This window comes from Molothrus ater, chromosome 15 (genome assembly GCF_012460135.2).
Source record: "Molothrus ater isolate BHLD 08-10-18 breed brown headed cowbird chromosome 15, BPBGC_Mater_1.1, whole genome shotgun sequence".
In the NCBI taxonomy this organism is placed as follows: domain Eukaryota; kingdom Metazoa; phylum Chordata; class Aves; order Passeriformes; family Icteridae; genus Molothrus; species Molothrus ater.
Genome location: NC_050492.2, coordinates 11205172 through 11227980, shown reverse-complemented (window position 1 = coordinate 11227980; position 22809 = coordinate 11205172). Strand labels below are relative to the sequence as shown.

Here is a 22809-nt window from a genome sequence, read left to right as displayed (position 1 = left end):
CCTTGGCTGTATGGAAGCTGGAAGAACAATGCAAGAACATCTGTGCTGCCTGTGCACGTTATTTGAAAATCTCTTCTGTCTATGTATCAAAAATTTGTGACAGCTGTGAAGCTCCTAAGATTCCTTCAGTGCAACTAAAAGATGAAAAACCTAAAAAAAGTCTGGAATTGTATTTAAAGCAGTCACATCTAAGAGACTTTCTAAAGGCAGCTGCTGGGGAATGAATTTAAATATTTTTTATGATATCTGGTGGAACAGAAGCTGAAAAAAGTTGGGCTGGGGTTTTGAGAAATTAAATCTTGCTCTTGCTTTTCATGGGTTGTCATCCCAGCATTGGCCTGTCCCAATGACATGGAAAGATGCTTGACACACTGTGTTGGGCAGAGGAGCCAGCAAGATAGAAGAGGGCTGAAATCCACGAGGGTGTGTGGAAGTCACTGTGGGATATTGCACTCACTTGGGCATTTTGGAGAATCACATCTGTACCCTGGGGAGTCAGAAATCCCATGGAGAACAGCTGCTGAACCCTGTGCCTGTTGCCAGCTGGACAGGTCTCCTCCCATGGCGTGTTGGGGCTGTGTGATCCCTGCAGGGAGGCACAAAGATCTGTTTGCTCTGTGCTGTCTTTACTGTGGAAGAGCCTCAGGAGGGTCACTGGGCTGGATTTAGGAGGTGTCAGGTCCAATGGACACCATCTTGCTAAAATTGATCACCTGAATCATGCCTTGTGCACTTTCCTTGTTTTTAGTGTGGAAACCAGGTGAGAAAAACACTTAATGGAATGTGACCACAGGCAGTGTGCCACTGCACCTTACCTGTTTGCTATGGTGTGTGAACGTGCTGTAGACAAAATATACAATAAAACCTGCATGGGTTCTTTTTTTGGTCTTTTATTTTGTTTGTGTTTCGTTTGTTTGTTTGTTTTTCTCTTGTTTTTTTGACATGGGTAATAAACTCACTGGAAAATGTGGTTTAGATTACCAGCAATACAGAATGATGGAGGGAGCAGGATGAGAAGGGTAATCCTCAAGCTTGTCTGAAGGTCGAATGAGGCAGTGGGGGTTCCTGGGATGTGCTTGGAAGGGTGCTCAGTGTCCTGCTTAATTTATTGCTGTCCTACATCTGAGCAAGGACAAGGCTGAGGACACATCCACAGGGCCCCTGGGAGGTCTGGAAAGGCTGGTTCTTCTCTTTTGGGTTCTCTGTGTTGCTCTCTCAAAGTAGAAGACTCTTCTGACCCAGCCTTGGAGGCACAAAAAGCTCTTAGGTGGGATCATCTCCTCCTGCTGCCATCTCCCTGTTCTGCTGAAAGGCCAGCTGATTATTGTGAAATTTGCTGTTATTTGATATACAGCCTTTTCTAACAAAATCCAAAGAAAGATGTGATGAAAGGTTTATATGTAAGTAATTATAATGCTGCAGTATTCAGTGCAGGCAGAAATTAATAAATGAGGTGAAAATGTCAAAATAAAAGGTCAGGAAAGTGAATTACAGAGAAAGTTGAGCATTAGCTAAGAGGCAGTGTTTGTTGGCAGAAGCTCCCTCCAGTATAAAAAAGGTTAGGAAGGAGGCTTATGAAGACTGAATATTTCACACACAATTAAAATTCTGTATCGGTTATCTTGAAGAGTCATGTAGCATAGTTAAACTAGGACAATTAATATAATGAAAAATTCATGTTTATAGCTTCTGGCTTTTGCCTAGGGATACTTCATAAACCAAAAGTGACCCTTTCCCTTAGAGGTGATTCCAAGAGCTCGACATGACATAGGTGGGGCAAGGGAAATATAGTCAAAGAAAACAGATTTCTTAAAATAATAGCCACAATTATAAACACAACTGAGAAACATTTAATAACAATTTCTTCATAATAAACTGAGCTATCCCTTTATATAAGCAGGGCAGCCATGCAGCATTAAACTGTGATTTACTAGGGCTGCGAGTGGTGGAATCACCATTTCTATTTTAGCAATAAGCAATAATAATAAATTTTTTAGGAGGATGCTACCAAAAAAAAGTGTTGGAGGAAATGCACGATGATCGATTTCTCAGAATTAAACTGCACAGACATACTGAATCAATGAGCTCTTTGTTCTTAAAGCTTCACCTACTCTGGCTGCTCAAATTGGAGATTTATGTTGTCAAAAAAATTGTAATAGCTATAAATTGCTATGCTGGTGTCTGTTAAAGTTAATCTACTTGCTTCCAATATGAAACTGATTTTTTCTTCCTAAATTGCCTTGTAGATTTAGTCATCTGAATAGCTAGTTTTCCTTCCAGCAGAGATTTGTTATTAAAGCTGTTGTCGTACTGAATGTAGATTTCAAGGATTATTCATTCATTTACTTAATGTATTGTCCCAAATTACTTATGCAAAGTAATGCAATTTAATGGTGGAGTTATTGATTAATTTTGCTTTTTTAAATGTACTTTAAGAGGACAGATTAAGTGAATCTTAGCAAAATCTCAGGTTAAGTACTAAAAGGATCGCTACTTTGTCAAGTTTCTGTAGGCAGTGTGCTCTAGACCTTGCATAACCTGGCACGGATCGATGGCATCTGGTGATGTGCTGACTCTTGGGGATGCTGCACTAGCAAAGTCCCCATGTGTGGTGTTCTGCCTGCAAGCCTGAAAGTCACTCTTCTCCTCAGCTGCACAGAGGCCTCCTGCACACAGGATTCACTTTTGTCCATCTCTATTGATAGCTGTACCCAGGTCTTCATTAAATTTTAACACAGATGCACTGTATGCAATGCAAGACAATGATGTCTGGCAGGCAGATCCCAGCAGGTCTGCTGGCTGCAGTGTCTGCATCCTGCCCCTGCTGGAAGCACAGCCCACAAACCACGGCTGTCAATGGCAACTCCTGTCTGTGGTTTCACACCAGCTGCACATGCAAGGTCCAAATCAGAAATGGATGTACCTGTGTATTTCCTGTGGTAGGAGTCATTTATCTCACACAGTTTCCTGCTCTCTAGAGCACTGTGAATGACTGTAACTGTTCTCTTCTTAGATCTTTTGCTCTATATCCTCTGGTTTTTTAATCTATTTTAAGAAGGCAAAGTTTGCTGATGTGTGTAACTCTCCTCCTCCCATTTTTCCATCATTTGCCTAATCTCCTTTCCCAGCATCCTAGCCCTCTACCTCATATCAGTGTTCTCAGCCAATTGACCATCAGCAGCAGGTGCAGGAGCAGGTAGTTTCTTGAGTTATTAAAACATTGGTTTTAATTAAAAGGTTGTTGGGAGTTGTTTTTACTATTCTTTTAATTTTTTTAAAATATTCAGTTTCTACTGTAAAATCCCAGCTGTGTTTTTATGTGCTTGACATAACCTGGACTAGGTTGCAGTGGAGGAATTTTTGATGGCATGGTGCAGCTGTGGGTGACTTTGAAAGATGACTTTGCAGGGATGACATTGTGGACTTCCATATGCATTGCTGTGAAATGCTGCCAGATTTCATTGTACTGTTGGAAATAGAGCATTTCTTTGTGCACTCACCTATGTGAAGTCAAGCTTGGGTCACAAAATCCAAGGTGATTTCTCTCCTCCTCCACTCATCAGCAACAACAACCTTGTACCCAGAATTTAAGCAACCTTGTTACGTCAGTCCAGATGCAACCCAGGTCATTTTCCTATCTCTTGATCCTGGAGTAAAATAAGACCCCAATTAATTATGAAGGGAAATAGGTCAGCTACAAAATACATCTAGAAACAAATGCATGATACCTTAAAATATCTTTCTAAATCATGCATGGGATAAGTGTAAATCCTAAATCTCCTTAAACTGATTTTTTTTTCTCGACAGGATTAGTGAACCTGTGCCTTACATTACCTTACTCACCTTCTCTGGATGTCACACACTGTCACAGGCTCCTGTGGCCCAGGGTGCTGCTCCTGCTGTGTTACAGCCCCACTGATGTGATTGTCAGCTGGAGGTTTGGAGAGTGTGGTTCATTCTCTGTCCTTTGGCTGTTCCCAGTGTTTTGAAATCTCCATTTCCAGAGCAGTTCACCTCGAAGTGAAGATGTTTGCTTGGAGTGCCAAGGCTGGCTGTGCTGAGCCCTGCCTGCCCTCTGCTCTGCTGCAGAGCTGTTTGCAGTTGGTGGCCTCAGGATGCTCCTGCAGATCCACATTGATTTAAGAGGAGGAACCAGGCCTGGGAGAGCAGTGGGCTCAGTGAGGGTTGGGTTTTTTAAAGCTTTTAATGGAATCTGTAACATCTGCATCTAGAACTGCAGCATAAAAAATTAATTATCAAATGATAACATGTTAGATATGAATCTCTTGATTAAGAAAACTGAAGATGATACCATGTAAATTCTTCTCCTATTTGAATTATAAGAAAATTCTTCTCTTTCAGCAACTTAGATTATCCTTCTTATGGTAAGACCTGATCTGAACATGTACATGGATTTTACTCTGTGTTCATCACCATGAGATTTGAAAAGTTTATTCTTCAGAAGCTGTAGGAAGTGCCCAGCATCTCATGATCTGTGTTTGGGAGAGGCATGGTGACCCCTCTAATAACTGATTTCCAGTTAGTTATTTTTAGTGCATTATCTTTCTGCAGATACAAACTATTCTTGTCTTTTTCATTTTGCTTATCATTATTGCTGTTTAATGATAGATGATTCAAGGGAATACACAAAATGAGGAAGTCTTGGAAACCTCCCTTAGGGTGTTGTGGAGAGTGTATGTGGGAATGCACAGTTTAATTAAGACTACCTGGCAGACATTCAGGCAAGGGAAGTCATGTTTAAGTAATTTGCTGGAGTTGTTTGAGGATATAACTGCCACAAGAGATAAGGGGAAGTCAGTGCTTGTGGTGTATTCAAATGTTGAAGTTTCTGCATCCAGAATGAGTGTCCATGCTGTGGCCTGGCAGGAGAGGCTCATGACTGGTAGAACACTGAATCCAGGACCAGGTCCATTGGGAAGTGGTGTAGGGATCATCAGTGTTCCTGCTGATCTTCTGTGCTAAATGCCACCTGTGTTGCTGTCTGCACTGGAGAAGATGTTGTGTTGGAAGTGATCCATCATGGAGTGGGACAGCTGAGTGGAGAGTGCCCATGGATATCTGTGGGAGAGGAGAGTGCCAGTGGAAGCCACCTTCAGTGGAATCTGGGGACAAGGGGACGAAGGGACCTGGCACTCTGCCTGCTCCACTCCTGGTGTCTGCTGCTCATCCCTGCCAGGAGCTGGGTGTTTGTGCCTCCTCCTGGCCCTGCCTGTGGCTGCCAAAGTGCCCTGGGGAAGGGACCTGGCAATCCCATCCCAGGTGGGGATGTGTGTCCTGGGAGAACAGAGCCGTTCTAAGCCTCTGCCTACAGCCAGATGGGGAAGGATGGATGGGTGTGGGAATTATCTCTGCTCCAGGTGGAGATCCAGGCTGTGCATTGATGGTCTGCTCTGACCTGCAGGGGCTGTACAGGAGCGCCCCTGGATCCTGAGGTGAGGCCAATGGTCATTCCCAGTTACCAACTTCCATGTGTGCAATGCAGCCAGGCAGGAAAATCCCCAGTCCCCTGCAAAACAAGGAATGATGCAAACAAACAGTGCAGACACACTGTGATATATATAAACTTTTGTCCAGGTGTTTGTGTTATATATATGTGGTTTAATCACACATAGCAGGGAATTGTGTAAGAACTGTGCAGGAAGATTAACCTTGATTTAATGGGAACAATTTTTTTATTGCTTTTAAACAAATTGACAGGTAAGTGCTGGCTCCTTAGACATGACAGCTCTCATGCTAAGTCTGAATGACAGAAGATTTGAGAGGTTTCAGCATTAAAACATCCAGAGAGGCTTTTCACAGCCTTGGACCCAGTTGATGTGATACTAAGAAGCCCCACCTTCCCAAATCTCAGAAAGGCTGCAAAGTCAAGAACAAGTCCTCAGCTTAGAGTTTAAACTTTTAAATCCCAGCCTGCCAGGCAGTGAGAACAGGCCTCTTGTGCAACTGAGTTCCATTTAGCATATGGTTTTATTAGATGAGACTTTTCTCAGCCATGTCAGGCATGAAAGACTGAGTATAAATAATGTGTTTAAAAGCTGCATAGAACTGCTGGCTGTAAAACAATGTGTTGCTCTGAAATTGCCAATTAGGTCTCCTGTTTGTTTTGTTGTGGTAGAACGACATGCTCTGACAGTTCATACATTTTTTCCTTTTGTTCAGATTAGGAAATAGAAAATCCTGGTCATTTCTCACATTTCTAATTGACATTCTGAAGGGGCATATTCAGTACAGAGATGTGCATGAGTTACTGAGTTTTATTGGGTTTTAGTTATGGCTAATAAAACCCATTTTCTGCACAGTTATTTAATTTACATCTATAATTGCTGCAGTTGTACATAAATTAGACATGCAATTGGAAGCCTAATTCAGCTTGTCTACTCCTTCTGCTACATCCATAATTATGGAGCTGTGGTAGCTTCATGTTAAGAGGTTTACAGAAGTTTTGGAAAGCATTTGGCCCCAGGGAGAAAAGGGCCTGTTGCTATCAGCTGCTTTACATGATGGTTATCCAGAATGCCCAGCCTGGGCTGGAAATCCCAGCACTGGTGAGGGGCACTCCTTGCCCTGCAGGATTTCCAGTGGGAGCAGGTCTGCAGGAGCTGTAGCAGCAGCCAGTGCAGAGTTCAGAGCCTGGTGCAAGCACTGGTCCTGTGTTACCTGCCCTGGTACAAGTTCAGCCCCTGGATGTGCCTTCCCAGCCTCTTTCCCTTCCCTCACAAGGTGCCAAGGGGAAGCACTGGGAGCTCCTGGGGTGTCTATTCTTGTCTTGGCCTCTTGCTTTCCCATGCATCCATAAATCTGGGAAAACTTCAAAAGCTGAGAGCTGGTATTGCTTACATGGGCATTATTCCAAGGTGTGTCAGGAAGGCAGGGGTTGGAAGAAGGCTGTGCTGGTGCCAGCTGAGCTTGGTGGTCCCACATACATCAAATGGCTCAGCTTGGCCCTGCCAGCCTTGCTTCTTGCAGTTGTTCACCAGTGTTTCCATCAGTGGTCCAGCACTTGAAAGCACATTAAAATGCCTCTTCCCAAAACCCTCTGGCTCCATGGCCATGCTCTATAAGTACCTGCCAAACAAAGCAATCTTCTCTCCAAACCTAAATAACCCTTCTTCCCTCTCCCACATGCTTTTTGGCATTAACCTTTCCTTGCTCAGACAGTTATCTACAGAACCTGTTGGGGTTTTGCCATGACTTGCCTTTGGGGAAGGGGGTTGGTTTTCTGGAGGTTATTCTGAGTTGCAAGGAAAGAGAAGGTGGAAACTTGTCCCTGTTGAAGTTAAGTGCTGACACCAGCAGGGCAGGATGTTGCTCACAGGCCCCTGGGCATGTTTTGGCCTTGCTGAGGTTGACTGCTGGAAGTGATGTCTGGATTGAGCTAGATCCACGTGTGGAAGGCTGGGAAACAAAGAGACAAGAGCTGCTTTTGCAGCTGGATGAGAAAGTACTTTTATTTTACCCTCTGTTTTCCCTGACTAATGGCAACTGAGAGGTTCTGCAAGAGGAGTTGGTTTCCCTGGGTGAATTCAGGACATATAGGCAAGACCACATGCTGCACTCTATAGGTTTTGGGTTTTTAAAAATCTTTTCACAGGGAAGTTCAATCAGTTGCTTTAGCTTCTCTGTTGTGAGACTTCAAATGGATCTGAAATTTGTGACGTTAAGATATAATCCTGGCAGGTTAATGCTTCAGACAATTTGTTCTTTGCTGACTTTCCTTGTACTTTAGGTGATCCAGATACTGGTGTTCTCTTTTGTCTCCCACGGCATTGCTTGGCTTTCCAGGTGATTTTTTAAACCATAATTTTAGTGGAATTTTCCAAGAATATTTATCTCCCCCAGACATAGAAACCTTGCTGCTGAGCCGACCTTTGGTCAGAAGAGACAGCTGAAACCCATGCAATGGGCAGTGGTTGCTGCCCTGATTTCATACCACAGTTTGACACTCTCAATTTGTGAGGAAAAAAAACTAAAAACTTTTAAAGGTTTTTCCCTTCACAAACTGCTCCGTTTCTCCTTTTTTCATATTGTAATTTTTTTTTCCAGTTGGATTTGTTTGGTGTGGGTTCCTCCCCTCTCCTCTTCCTTCACAAGCTGGTTGCTCAGAATTGGTATTTTCTGATTTTTAGCCAGGCTAAGATCCATTGCTAACATTGGAGAACAATCTCCCATTCAAATGGTCAAGAAGTCAAGGTCAAGGCTAAAAGCTCAAAGCTTAAAATGATGCAGTCTCTGCAAAAAAAAAAAAAAAATCAAGTTCTTACTGTGAGGGTTGAGGATCTCCCTCATATTCCTGGTTGAATTCCCAAAGGCTCCTGTCACTGGAAGATGAGCACCCCTGTGCTGGCAAGGTTGAGTGTCCCATCCTGAGAAACAACTCAAGGTCAGTTTGGATGAGGTTTTGAGCAGCTAATTGATGATGTCTCTGCCCATCACAGGGGGGTTGGACTAGATGACATTTAAAATTTCTTTGCATCCAAAATTATTCTGTGATTTTGTGTCCTCCTCTCTGCTGTAGCCTGAGCTGGTTGGGCACTTTCATATTGTGAAATAAATGTTCACCAAAATGAAATGTGGGTCGTTACTCCATTATTTTTTTTAAATCCCTAAAACCCCCTGTGATTTGATCTGAAAATAATTTCAAAACAATCACAACTTTATTTTTTGGTGAACCAGTTATTCAGCAAAATGTAAGAGTTGCTCAGCTGCACCGCAGCATTTGAAACCAAGGCACCTTGGACTAAAACCAGAATGGAAGAAACCTTTCCGAATGCTTCAGAAATTTTAGGAAAGATTAGCCAGAAATAGATTCGAAAGAGCGAAAAAGTAATACATTAAAATTCTTCAATCCTAAGAGAAATATGGGAAAGGTCGAATGGAAAGCTTTGCACTGAAAGGCAGCCTGGAGCTCACTAGAAGAGCCTGGAGAACCAGGCAATGAGAGCAGCTGGATGCCATCAACCCTCAGCTTTCTTCTGAGGCTCACTGGGGCAGTAGCAGCTGCTGCTCTCATTTTTCTAATAAAGTTGAAACCGGTGAGAAAGTGATGGGTATTGATTAGTGTCAGCTTCAATAAATACATGTCCAGCTCCCACACTGCACAAGATCATTCACAGTCCTGCAAGTCCAAAGTAATTGTTGAGGACTCATGGGGGCTTCCAGGGCACCACAGCAAAGAGGAGTCTTTATTGACTGTGGTACTTTCATGTCTTATTTCATAAGTGAGTAGCACTGTTGTTGGACAAGTAAATGCTGTTTTGTATGGCTTTCAAAAACATGCTTTTTCAGCACTGATTTGTGGTCTCAGATCTGGTTGAACAGGTACAATAAGTGAACTGAAGGAGACTGTATTTGTGGGACTTGTGTTGCTGAGGAGACAGGCAGGAAGTTGCTCTTGGGGACCAATAATCTGTTGAAGAGACAGACCCTGACACCCAACATGTCCCTTCTTCAGCTGCCAAAAAATGTTACTTTTCCCTCCAGCCTTCCGTCCCCTTTGCTACAAATGTCACTTTATTCCTTTAAAGTAAGTTCAGTTAGTGTTAACTTTGCTGTTTATCTTTGTAGACTTTTCTTTTTGGAGTAATGGGAAAATATAAAGGATTTCTATTTTGAAACACTGAAGAAATAATATTCTCTTGGTCAGCAAGAACTGAAAGTGGATGGAGTCTATTCTGACTTCAAATGAGGGAACCACGTTATTACTTCTATTAGCACAATGCATTAATAATTAGTATTATCAGAATTTGTATGATCTATTTCCTAAACATTTTGGTTTTTAGAAGAATAAAGAAGATGAATATACTCAAGGACATCTTTTTACCTCTCGATTCCCAAAATGGAACATAAACTGGTGTTGCAGCTGATGCTTTGTGGAAGGTTTTTTTTTGTATTTCTGTGTTTTTCCCCTGTGATTTTTGTTCAGCTGATCACAGTTATCTTTACAATAAATAGCCAAGTGGCTTGGTTAGCCAGTTCTTAACTAGGTGGAAACAGGTGATAGAGTTCAACTAATCCAGTCTAGTATTCGGATAAAACCCAAAAATTCATTGCAGGAACTCAGATCTGGAGTGACTCTGGTTATACCAGTTTTAGAGGAATGTGTTAATAACTGGAAGCCTTTATCATGTATGTCAGCATTGCTCTCAGTAAACTTCTTGGTTACTTTTGCAACTGCTTTTTAAGGAAATTTAAAAAGATTTTTCTTTTGGTGTTGGCTTTAACATTTCCATTTGTTACTATGCAAAAGTAACAGGCTGCAGGCTAAATGGTCTTTAAATACTGTTCCAGTTCCAGAGGCAAAAACTACTTGGAGCTTTGGAACAGCTGTCTACTTTTATCCTTAACAGCATCCACTGTTTCTCTAACATCCATTGACTTGTCCAGTCCTCTTAGCTTCCAATTGGGTTAAAACCATTTAAAGATAATTTAAGTTGAAAAAAACTTAATATCTCAATTTTATGTTGTTTCTGATAGTTTTCTAATGTTTGATTTAATTTAAAAACATTTCTAATAGAAATGTTAGCTATCAAGAGAGTTGCTCATCCATCAACCCTCCAGCCACCTTTGTTAAAATACAGTTCTCTTATTTTAGCATTATTACATTCATTTCTATGCATGTGTGTGTGTGTGTATATATATATATGTATGTATGTATGTATATAAGTAAGAGGCTTCCCAGCCCTTCTTACTGGCCATTGTGCATTTTCTTTTCAAAGTCTCATTTCATTCTATGTAAAAAGAGCAGAGCATTCATTACTATTAAAGCAATTTTATAGCACACTGCAAAGGGAATACAAATGCAGTTTCTGACCACTTTAAGCCTCATTTGCACAAAGATGATATCTTTAATTCAGGAGATAAATTCCTTGCTACCTAATTCTTGAAAGGCTTTTATTTTGAGGTGGGTTTGATTTGTCCCTATAGGAGAGTTGTCTGCTGCCTGCCAAGGAGCACTACATCCTACCAATTACATCTCATTTAGCAGAAAAATGACCTGAGTTTGATTAGGCTACAAGCCAATTCGAAGGACAAGCCAGTCAGTGCTGAGTACAGCTTGTTTATCAATAATATCTGAATAGCCCAACAAAAATACAGAGGTCCTGAAATGATGATCGTTCCTTTGGAGGAAGGGAGGTAGATGGTGGAGAGAGGAAATGGAAACTCCTTTTAGTCTTGGCACTTACAGTTGAGTTGGGTGAAATTTTTATTAGTGATAAAAAATCCGGAATTTTTCAGTGAACTTCACATTGATAAAAAAGGAAAAATCCTGAAAATGTAGAGGGGTTTCATGGCAGTGCATTCCAAACAAACCATCTCCCTTCTTTCCCTTTAGACATCTTATAATTTTAAATTATTCTCTGCATTGGGACTTGATTTCATATCAAATGAGTAAAACTTGATTTCAGATGAACGGAAATGTTTTGTTTGTTCACATTAAAAAAAGTTCAGTATTCAAGTCCATTTGACCTGAAAGGAATTAAAAATATTTTGGACCCGCCAGAAAATGAAATAAATGCATGCTGACCTGTTCTAATCCCTCTAAAGCTCCCAGATATTAATGCTAAATTTATCTTGAGAAAGGAACATTAAAGCCCTGCCTGCAGGTGCTGGGGAGATGATTTGCCTGGCATACCTTGGCATTTGTCCTGGTGTTCCCTGAAGCTCAGGGGCTGTTCCCAGCACACAGCTTTCAGGGATGGGGAGTGGGATGTGGGAGGAAGCCCTGGCTTTGCTTTCCTAGGGCCAGTGGGAAACTGCAGCAGGAAAACCAACAGAGATATCTTCTCACTTTCTTCTTTTGCATTTGTGTCCTCACAACTTCTGCCTCTAAATTTGCCTTTTCCCCAGAGGTTTTTGTTATCCTCACACCCATTCATCTTCTTTCCTTCCTCCCTACCTTCTTTTCCCCTCTCTCCAGCCCCAGTCCATGCTCGTGAGGAGAACTGCCCATTTAAAGCATCTCTGCTGTCATTGCCAGGACCCATCTCCCACCCACCCACCACAACAGAAGGGCAGCATTTCACAGTTTGCCTTTTGTAGGGCCTGACAGATTGAGAGCTCTTGTACAAATAACAAAAGAAGCCTTTGCCCTTGATTTTGAAATGCCTTGGGACTAAACCTCCTGTTCTTTCCCTCGAGCAGAGGCTGATTCTCTCTTTCAGGGTTTTTTACTGTCATTTTGAAGTTTAAGAAACTCCTGCATCCTCCAAGAGTTTTGTCTTTCCTGCAGTCTCTAATCAATTGCAGCTGCGTTTGTTGGTGCAGAAGGTCCAGGCAGATTTAGCAACAAGGATATTTTCAAAACATAGGTAAAATTATAACTCCTCACTCAGTGTTAAATCCTGCTAGCAGAAGTAGCCAAGGCATTGTGTGTTGCTCTGCTTTTTTCAGCCTGTCTGGATGAGGTTTTTCTTCTTGTAATACTCAATTTACCTTCTTTTCTTTTGTCTGACTGCTGTTTTATGGCAAAAATTTTTGAGATGTGCAAGAAGTCTGTTGAACTCACTGATATTGCAAAATGAGTCCTGTTTTACCTTAGAATTTGGGAAGATTTTCTTCTTCCTATGCTTTTCTTCACAAGGTGAAATGAGCAGAATGTTTACTCTGTCTAATTAAAAGATCATTATGATTATGTAGGAAACAGGAGCTGTTTGCATTGTCATTTTTGCTGTATGTTCTGTACACTGATGAGTTTTATATTCTACTTGACATTGAGAACATTCAACTATATAATTTACAACTTTGTGAGAATTTATAACTGAGAAAAGTGCTGGCCTTTTAAAAGGATGGAATAATTCTACTTTGCAATGTTGCCAAAGACAAGACTTGAGGTTATGGCTAAAAAGCATAGGAAAGATACATATTTGCTTCAGTCATTATTTTTCTGTAATATTTCCAATGATGTATGTTTATTTTATGTATTTCTTTGCCTTTGCTCCCTCATCTCACCTTCCTGCCCTGGCTAGAAATTTGACTTCTGTTACCTGTGTGTTTTTTAATGTTATTTTCTTGAACTGTAATTAAACTTCATTTCCCTTTCTTAGGGAATACTTGGCTTATGGAAAGACAACTGCCATCCCATGTAATCTGTTGTTATTCAGGTCCTGTACCACAGCTTGGCATTTCATTCTGTTAAAAATGCAAGTGGGATTGTTAGACATGTCACCTACAAAGCCATGGGGTCAGCCTGGCAGCTTACTTAATGTGCTAATTTGCTGTAATTTAATCATGCTTGGAATATGGATTGGACATCTGAGTATCTTGGTGGCAGAATTGGACCCACACAGCCCATAAACACATGGTTAAAGCCTCCTTGGGAAAAGTGAGTTGTGGTCAGCTCCTGATCCTTTGCCTTTGGGGCTTCAGGTGGGGTCTTTGGGGCTCCTAGAACTCTGTGGAGCTGTGGCTCTGTGCCCAGTGCCTGTGTGGAGATGTGGCTGAACTCTGCAGTTTAATTAATTATGCATTAGCTGCAAATGAGATTGAGCACGCTGAGCTCCCTCTGTGGCTCTCTGTGATCCATGCAGAGCAAATCCTGCTCTGCCCAGGCACAGGAGGCACTCCAGGGCCTTGGGAGGGATGGAGCCCTTGTCCCAGGCCAGATGTGGGCTCTCAGAGTGGCTGGGGTGTGGTAAATCAGGCACCTTATTCTGCAAGTCACGGGCTCTGCAATACAGGCCAGCTTACAATGACTCGCCAAAATATTTGCCAGATAGCACTTCTCAGATGCAATCAATTAAGTCAGTGAATCTTAAAAGTTGGCTTCTAAATTAGTTTTCTAGAGTAGCTTTCTTTGCCCCTTTTTGAGCTTACTTTTAAGCACTGAGTTTGGACTTCTTGCTCATGCATTATTTGGTGCTAAATTGTGAAACCTGTGTTTGCATTAGTAAGGCTGATAGCTGAAAATTTTCCAAAGGATAAGTTTTGCTGTTGGAAAAATTTTGTGTTTGGATCCCAGAGAGCTCCATTTCAACCAGGTCACACAGACTGGTTTCCTGGCTGGTTTGCCATTTCTTTCATTTCCTCTTTTTGACTATTACGTTGTAAGACGAAAGTTAAAATTCTAACGCACTATGTTTCACCATTTGGAAAAAAAACGTTTTGGCCTGGGGTATTCTATTACCTTCCTCTCATTTAATCTTCTAACAGTGCAATTATCTCTTATCTTTGTGTTATTCTTTGTGTGACTCTGGCCCTGATGAGATCAATTTAGTTTTCAACTTCTCTTTTTAGTATTGTAATATCTTTTCTCTTGTGATAAGCCAGAAAAAATCTCCCTGGCAACACCTAACTGTGGATATTCTTTGTGCCTCTGGCCTGGCCACTTGCTACTGTGTCCACCTGGCCATTTTCACTGCACTAATTGGTTTATCCTTTGGAAAGACTTTTTTTTCTCTCTTTTTTTTTTTTTTCTTTCAACTTTGGTAGGTTCATCTTTGGGTTTTTTGTTTTTTTTTTTTATAATCCTGATTCTCTGATCTAGGTTTAGATTACATATTGAGAAAAAATTCTTCCCTGTGAGGGTGGTGAGATCCTGGCACAGGGTGCCCAGAGCAGCCTGGAAGTGTCCAAGGCCAGGTTGGACAGAGCTTGGAGCAACCTGGGACAGTGGAAGGTGTCCCTGCCCATGGCAGGGGGGTAGAATGGGATGAACTTTAAGGTCCCTTCCAACCCAAACAATTTTGTGATTTTATGATTCAGGCAGGCACTTGAGCATGTCCCAAGTTTCAAAGTCACTGTGCTGTTGCAAAAGTGACAAGGAAAAAAAGGAACATTGCTAGAATGTTCCTTCAAGAATGTGCATTCACTCTGCAAATGAGGGACAATAGCTCTGCCCCAAGGAATTTACAATTGCTGTCTGTATGAAATACTGTTAAATACTTGAAACTCCTGATTTCAAGTGCAGGACCAGATCATTCCAGCCGGAATTCAGCTGCTCTATCTGCTGGCCTTATGCAGCTGGAGTCTGAGACCTATTTTTGGAGAGCTCAGCCCAACTTACCCCAACAGCCATGGCAAACTCCCCCTGGCCAGATGAAAGGTGGAGCAGGCTCTTGTTAAAATGTGATTTGACCAGAAACAGCATTGCCATAACTCAGAGGCAGGGAGCTTGTAATGAGATCATATGGTCAGCAAAGCACACAGCCTAAAATCTTCCTTTTAAATGCTGCTTCTTTGCACATCAGGGCAGGACAACCATTTGGGAAGTTGGAGAGGATGCCTGGTGCATACCCAGTCTTTTGTTTACTAGTGTGGCCTTACTTTTGGTTTATGTAAAAATGTGTGAGAGGAGGAATTTGATCCCGCTCCTCAAGATAATTCTGCTTCAGTGGTTGCTCTTGGTTAAGGATTCACCAAGTAGCAGCCACTGTTATCCTGTGATTCAAGAAATCACAAGAATCCCATAAAAATTGAGCTCCAAGTTAAAACTGTGTTGAGGCAGGGTCCTCCTGGAGATGCCTTTTAAACAGGGCTGACTTGGTTATCATGTACCAAGTTCACTCCATGGATTTCCTCTTGTTTAGGCTGTTTTCAATTTGCTTTCACCTCACAGAAGCTCTCTCCCATTTTAATTCCCTGCTGGCTTTACCCAGTTTTCTTATGAGTGATCTATAGCAGAAGGGTCCAAATTCAGACTGCAATATGGGAAAGGGATTTATAAATTATGAAACACCAATGTAGCTGAGCAGGATGGTTAGGGGGGAGAAGAAAGACAAGTAGAGGACATTTGGAAAACAAAGCAGAGAGCAGAGGAAGGTGAGCATGGCTGTAAAACCATCAGAAATAAGTTTTTAAAGAAATAAAAAATCTGAGAAACTGTTGATTAAGAAATGGCCATAACACAACATGGTTGTGTGCTACTGTAATGAAAAACAAAACCCCAAATGGAGGAACTTAAAAATGGGAAAATAAATCACTAGGGGATAAAATCCAAGGTTGATGACTGTTCATTGTTGACTCCAGCCTCCATGGGCTGGGCTTCAACTTACCATGCAAGGCAAATGAGGGTTTTGGTAAAATGCATGAACAGGCTAATTGGAGACTAATTAGGGAGTCGGTTGATCACAGAGCACTGACACAAGAGAAGCCCCCAGGATCCAAGTGGCAGGGAGGGCTGCAGAAGGATGGTTCATGACTGAAGGTGCAATTCCCAAAAGAGCAGTTTTCTGTCAAGCTGTCAGCAGGGTTTGGTGCTTTTCCAGAGGTGCAGATGCACTTGAGCAGTGGGAAGCTGAGAGCTAAAGCAAGTCTACCCTGCCTGCTTCTGCTTCCCTACCACACAGCCTGTTCCTGCTGCATTTCCAGCACTGAGGGATGGATGGGCTCATGCCTGGGCTGGGATTGTGGTCACAGGCTTGGAGTGGCACTGCCACCAGCTGTGGTGCAGCTGAGCAGGGCTGGGTGCCCCAGGCTCCTGTGCTGTCACAGATGTTTTTGCCACCCCAGCAGAGCAGGCTCCAGCTGTGCTCCACATCTTCCTGAGTCACCAGGGTGAAAAACATGAAAACAACAAAAGAGCTGCTGGTTTGCAGCAAGGAATGGGAAGCTGGGAGCTCCTTCAGCAATGTGTCCCAGGAATGGAGATGAGTGGCAGAGCAGCAGATCAGCAGTGCTGATCCTCGTGTGGCTGCAGAGAAGGTGCTCAGCAGTCGGCTCAGGCGTTCGTCTGCTCCCACACTGACAGATGAAGTGTCCACAAAAGCAAACCAGCTGCATTTCAATGGTAGCTGCCTGGTCTGAATGCTGCACACTCAGGTTTGAAATGAAATTCCAGCTCGTTGCTGGGCTGACAAGCTGCAGATGATGGCTGTGAACATGACACACAGTTCAGTCTCCCAGCTGCTCATCCTGGCCTCTACTCTGGGCTTGCCAGAAAGTTCCCTTCTCCCTCTCAGAAAGAGGAGATAAAATATTAGAAACTGCTTTATTAGCACAATATTGCTGCTGTGAGACTGGGGAACCCTAAGGCTGGTAAAGTCCAGTTGTTTCATAAGGTGCAGCCGTATTTTCCTGAGCCTTTTTGAAAGGGGTCATGAAAAAAACCAAACAAGATCATGAGCCAGCAACTGTGGATTTGGTGGGTGTCCTAAAGGGAGTGACAGAAAACACAGGGAGAGGGAGTTTTTATGGCAGCAGTGTGTTCATGCTTCAGTAACTCAGAGCATCTGTTTGAGCTTTGCCTGCCATGATGGGTGAGGCAGAATCAGGAGATGTCATGTAATTGGGTTTCCATAAAGAACGTGATATCAAACATTCATGAGAAAGGCAAAAATTCCCAGAAAATAAGGTGGTGTCATCCCAAACTGTTGCAGATGGGGAATTCTTCTGAAGATGTGCAAAGGCAACACTATTTGACAACTTGGGCACTTTTTATTCCTTCTCTGGAGGATGGTTTACAGTGGTAGGAGAAAATTACTGAAGTATCTGAGGGTTTTTTTGGTTTTTTAAAATATTCTGAGGTTTTTAGCTGGCTTTAGGAAAAAAAAGAGGGGTTTTGAGGGATTTTTGTTGAACTGCTAGAGTACTGCTGTCATTTGATTTATTCTGAATGAGCAGCAAAAGAGAGAAATAAAAGCTTCTCTGTGAGTGATTAATTTTCACAAATGTGAATTTTTCCTAGCAAGAGCAAGAGGGTTTCAACACAAGCTGGTGTGAGGCTCTGCAAATGCCAAGTGTCTCCTCTTGGGAGATTGAAAACAAAGTTGGCACCAATGATTAGTGGCTGATTTGGCAAAAGTTGCTGAAAATTGACATCTGAGGGAGAGGTCTTGGGATGATTTAGTAAAACAGTGCAGTTTGAGACTACTTTTGTGGTGTTACTGTGCAAAGTGCAGGGGTGATCAGAAGGAATGTAATGTGGAAAATGTGAAGGACGAATTTGGTGTCTTATTTAGTTCTTTGTGCTTTCTCTTGAGCTTTTCTAGCACATTGTTAGCAGTACGATGATACAGCAAAGTTGCTGATGTTGACTAAGGAAAGTTAAGATGCCAAAACACCACAAATATTTCATTTACTACATATGGAACTTTGTTTCTCTTCCTCTTTGCTAAGATATGGGTATTAATTTCACTTGGATGTAACTGTCATTTAGGAGCAAATCCAACAAGGGAATAACATCACATGGTCCAGCAAATCCAGCAATTCATCATCCAAGAGCCTGAGAGGCAGAGCAGCCCTGGAGGAGGACTCTGTGGGCTTTGTGGTCAGGCGTGTGTGGAGGCATCCCTGCCTGCCCAGGGACAGCCTCTGGGAAGGAGCACTGGGTGGGAAGTGGGGATATGAACCAGAAATCTTGCAGCTACTGTTGTGAATGTTTTGAGCTGTGTTTCTGGTCTTGGGATGGTTCCAGCACCAGCTGGAGCCAGTGTGGCTTTCCCTCTGCTGGGAAGCACATGGGGTTGGTGCCTCAGAGGTGCCAGTGCCCAACACTGGGTGTGTTGTCCTGAGGGGAACAGCTGAGGGGTGAAGGAATTGTGAATGTGTGGAGTTTTTATGCTCCCAAGGAAATTTAAAGTGGTTGGTTGGCACCTAGTGGGAGGGAGATGACTTCCAGGGAACCTCTGATAACTTTTCTCAGGAGTTGGCAGGACTGTAGGGACTACAGTGTGACAGTGATGAAGTGAGCAGCAAAGAGGGAGGACAGGCAGTTTTTGCTGCAGGATGGTAGGATCACATTTTGCCTCTGGCTGATTTACTCACAGCAGGAATAAAGGTACTGTGTCAGGAGTTAGTTTGACACATAAGGCAGAGAAATAAAAGCACAAAAGCTCAAGATACCTTGACAGCAATCACCCACCCAAATATAGCCCCCCAGCCAGCAGAGCTTGCTGTCCACAACCTCAGTGCACAGCTCAGGCTCTCCCCCTGCCCAGCACTGCTGCTCTGCAGTAGAAGCTCTGATAGCTTTGCCTTGCTGCTGATTGCTTTAGCCTTTTATGCACAGCAGAGAGAAGACATGACCTGCAGCCCCTGCCAGCCTAGGCTTACTTTTCTACAGAGCTTTTAAGATTTATGGTCCTATTTTACAGTAATTATGATTTGTCTTATAGATCATGAATATATGATTGCCCCATGATCCCATAGTGATGGCTTGGTCATTACTCCTGAGCTCTAGCAAGGAAATTTTAACCCTGAAGTTTTCCTGTGGAGAAATCCAGGAGGCAGGGCTGGAGCTGGCTGCTCGGCAGGGCTGGAGCCTGATGGAGCTGCCTCCAGTGCTGCCAGGCCAGGCTCATTCACCCTCCATGGTACACCTGGGAGTGACAGCTGGGTCTGCATGAGGAATGAATTCTCATGCTGGATCATGGATTCTGACCAGAATAATCGTAAAAGTTGTGGCCCCAGGAGCAGAAGCTGCTGGGAGCCCTAAGGCTGGCAGTGAGAATGTGGTGGTTGTGCTTGTTAGCTACATTAACTGCTGCTGTTTGGGGAGAAGGACATTGGGGCTCCATGGAGGTATTGGACACCACATGGCACCTTCTCTCTGTCCACTGAGCAAGGGGAGCTCTGCCAGTGCAGGGCAGAGGAGATCCCTGCAGCTGTGGATCTCAGGACAAGCATGTCCTTGAAGCTTGCTGGAATCTGGCAGGAAGCTGTGTCTTTCAGGGGCTGTCCTTTGCCTGGAGGTCTCTTCAAGGAGAACAGAGAGCAGCTTCTCAGCACACAAGGCACAGCCTCTCCTGGCTGGTAACTTGTGTGCTCCATGGGTACTGGGGATGCCTGGTGTGTGTCCCTCCTGGCAGCCAGAGGCTGTGCAGGTCCATGGGTTGTTGTCACCTCAGTAGGGAGTTGAGGGGGACTCTGCTCAGGCTGCACATTGCCCACGACCTGCTGACACAGCAGCCTGAGGCAGCAAGGTTCAGGCAAGAGCACAGATGTTCTTGTAATGAGCCCAGTGATCTGGTGACTCATTCCCTTCCCAAGCAGCCACTTTTGATGTGAAAACTTCAATAAATGGAAATGGAAATTCTACTTTTGTAACTTTTCCAAGAGCTGTTTCTCATTTCTGGTTTGAAGGTGATGGCTTGGGCTTCCTCTCTTTGCTTCCCATTACATTTCTGTGAATGAAGCATTGGGACCCTTACTCAACCTTCTGTACTTTTGCTGACCTCCCTGAGTCTTTCCTGACATTTCCTAAAATCAAGAGGTTCTCAGTGGTGATTCCAGTCTCTTGTAATGCAAATGGTGATAATGATATGAATGATAATAATTGTTATTCTGTAGGATGAAATGTCAAGATTCCATATTTTCATATTAATTTTTAGTAGGTAAGTGCCACATTAAGCATGTCCATCCTGTCAGGGAACATGCTTTTCATATCACAGGAACTGTTAGAAATCATTAGTAATGAAGGAGACAACTGTTGTGCCTGGTGGGCTGGTCTGTGACATGCAGTAATGCAAAGTGACATGGAAAATTTGGAATGAAGGATGAAAAGCTGTTAAAAAAATTGTGGACGTAGCTATAAATTTATTAATCTCGTGTCTAAAACGTGGTGCTGAGCTGTAATGATAAATAGGATCCCTGTCACTACTGTGGGATTGCATGTGTGTAACTCAGAAAGGAGCTGAAGGGCTGAGGCTGGAGGGACTGGTTTGGTGGTACCTGAGTGGATGGCAAAAGGCTGTACTGGCAGCTGCACTTACCTTGAAATAGGAACCTATGGGCAGTAAGATCAGATTTTGAACCTTGTGTCTATCTTTAATTGTTCTAAATAAAGACTACACTGGGTAGCACAGGATCCCTGGACAGTGTATTTCTCTTAGAAGTACATTTAAGCAACAAGTATTTTACTGCAAACATCTCTGCTCTTCTCATCAAGACATTGGCAAGACCTGCCGCTCTTTGGGGCCTGTATTTATTATGCAGTATTACTTTGTAGAAAGTATTGCTTTTACTTTGTAAAACAAAAACACTTTGGTCATATTTCTCTCTCATTTAGGTAGTTTTTAATTGACATTTCGTGAAACTAACGCTGTTATACAACACTCAGAACATAACAAATGCTGCTACTTCAAATGAATCTCAGCTGAAACTCGAACCTCTCCTGGCTGGTAACTCTTTGTGTGTTTGATCCCAGGCTCCAACCTCACTGCCTTGGACCATCTGGGCAGCGCCGTGGGCCTCGCTGAGGAGCAGGTGCAGGGGTGGAGGCAGCGCCGCCGGAGGCACACCACGGAGGACGACTACAACATCGAGGTCCTCCTGGGGGTTGATGACTCAGTTGTTCAGTTCCATGGGAAAGAACATGTTCAGAAGTACCTGCTGACCTTGATGAACATTGTGAGTACAGCCCTGCGCGCTACCCTGTGGGAAGGCTCTGAAAGGCCTGGGAATGTAGGTTGGGTAAACCATTTGAATAAGACGTAACAGATTTTGCTCGTGGCAGGAGATAAAATAACTCTAGGAGGGAAATCCAGGCCACTTTTCAGAAAATCCAATAGGGGAGAAGCAAAAAAGCAAAAAAGGAGAAAGGAGCCAAGACAGAAGCTGAGTGTGGGACTGTTAAAATGTTCAAAGTCCTTCTTATGTGCTTTGGTGGGTGGGACACAAGGTCAGGGGCTCAGGTTTTTGGAAGTCATTATGTTTCAGCTGTATATTCCCTTAACCTAAGCTTCCTGCTGAGGAACACAGTTTGGAGAACTGTCTTCAGACAAGGTTCTAACAGAAATTACAACTGGCTTTTACATTTTTAAAACTACTCTGCTGAATTCTTTGATTTCTCAACAGCCTCTTTAGGTCCCAGGCCACCTCCCTGCTCCTTGTTCACACTGCAGTAAAATGTTATGTGGTAACACTGAGCTTTCTTAAATTGATTTAGTATTTACTCCATGACTGACATCTTTAGGTTTCCTTAGTTAAATATTTAATCTTCATAACCATAGTCTGTGTAACAGACTATATAGTGTAGGAGTGATGAAAGGAGACACTAGGGATTATAATGTTTGAAGGAATCACTTTTTATTTCTAAATATCAATGCAGCAGCCCTCTAATACCCCAGACAGTAAGCAAGGACGCTATTTTTTGGAAAAGAATGAAGACTTGAAAAATCCCTAGTACAGATAAAAATCCAAATATATTTTATTTTTTGCCAAAGAAATAGAAGTGATAGCCCCCCTCATAGGCAACTCATTTGGGGATGACTTTCTTCCTTCTCCTTCTCGCTGGAACAGGAGTCTTTTCTCAATAAGACACACTTCTGAAAAAGCTTTGGCCTCAGTGAATGTGTATTCTTAGTAAAATAGTGTTGAGTAAAAAATTGTAGGTCTGCTCTGTTTTTGACAAATGGAGTCTGACTGCTGAAATTTACAGTCGTGTCGAGAGGATGAGCCTGTAGATGACTCCTTTCACTTTGCAAACCACAGAGGCAGAAATCCAGGCTGTTAGGTAGATTTGTCTGGGATGTCGTTTTTCCAAGATGTATTTTTTTAATTATGAAGCTTGGTTTTTTTCCTTCTTTATTACGTTCTTTTAGCAATGTGCAGAATATCACTGTTTTTCATTTTAAATTAGAGGTGGAATACAATTTGAGAAAATCCCTTGTGTGATATAAATTCAGTTATGACTTTTTATAACAGCATTGTAAATAGTTAAAAACCTGCTCTGACATTAGAGTTATGGAGTACTTGGTGTCTGCTCTGATGGCTGTAAATGCATATATTCTAACAGAAATGACATAGTGAATTTAATTTATTTGTGTGGTTTGTTTCCTCTGAGGCTTAAAACAAAGTCTACAGTGAAACAGATGGTTTTATGCATCTCTAAATTAACAAGTCAAACAGGCCAAA

The 22809-nt window shown here is 42.7% G+C and overlaps 1 protein-coding gene across 1 annotated transcript in view; it reads left to right on the top strand.

The window, feature by feature from the left end:
* Positions 1-22809, top strand: part of ADAMTS2 (ADAM metallopeptidase with thrombospondin type 1 motif 2) — a 170450-nt gene that overhangs the window by 93241 nt on the left and 54400 nt on the right. The window contains exon 4 of the mRNA XM_036392015.1: positions 21101-21303. Within this exon, the coding sequence (XP_036247908.1) occupies positions 21101-21303 (203 nt within the window). The remainder of the gene's footprint in view (positions 1-21100; positions 21304-22809) is intronic.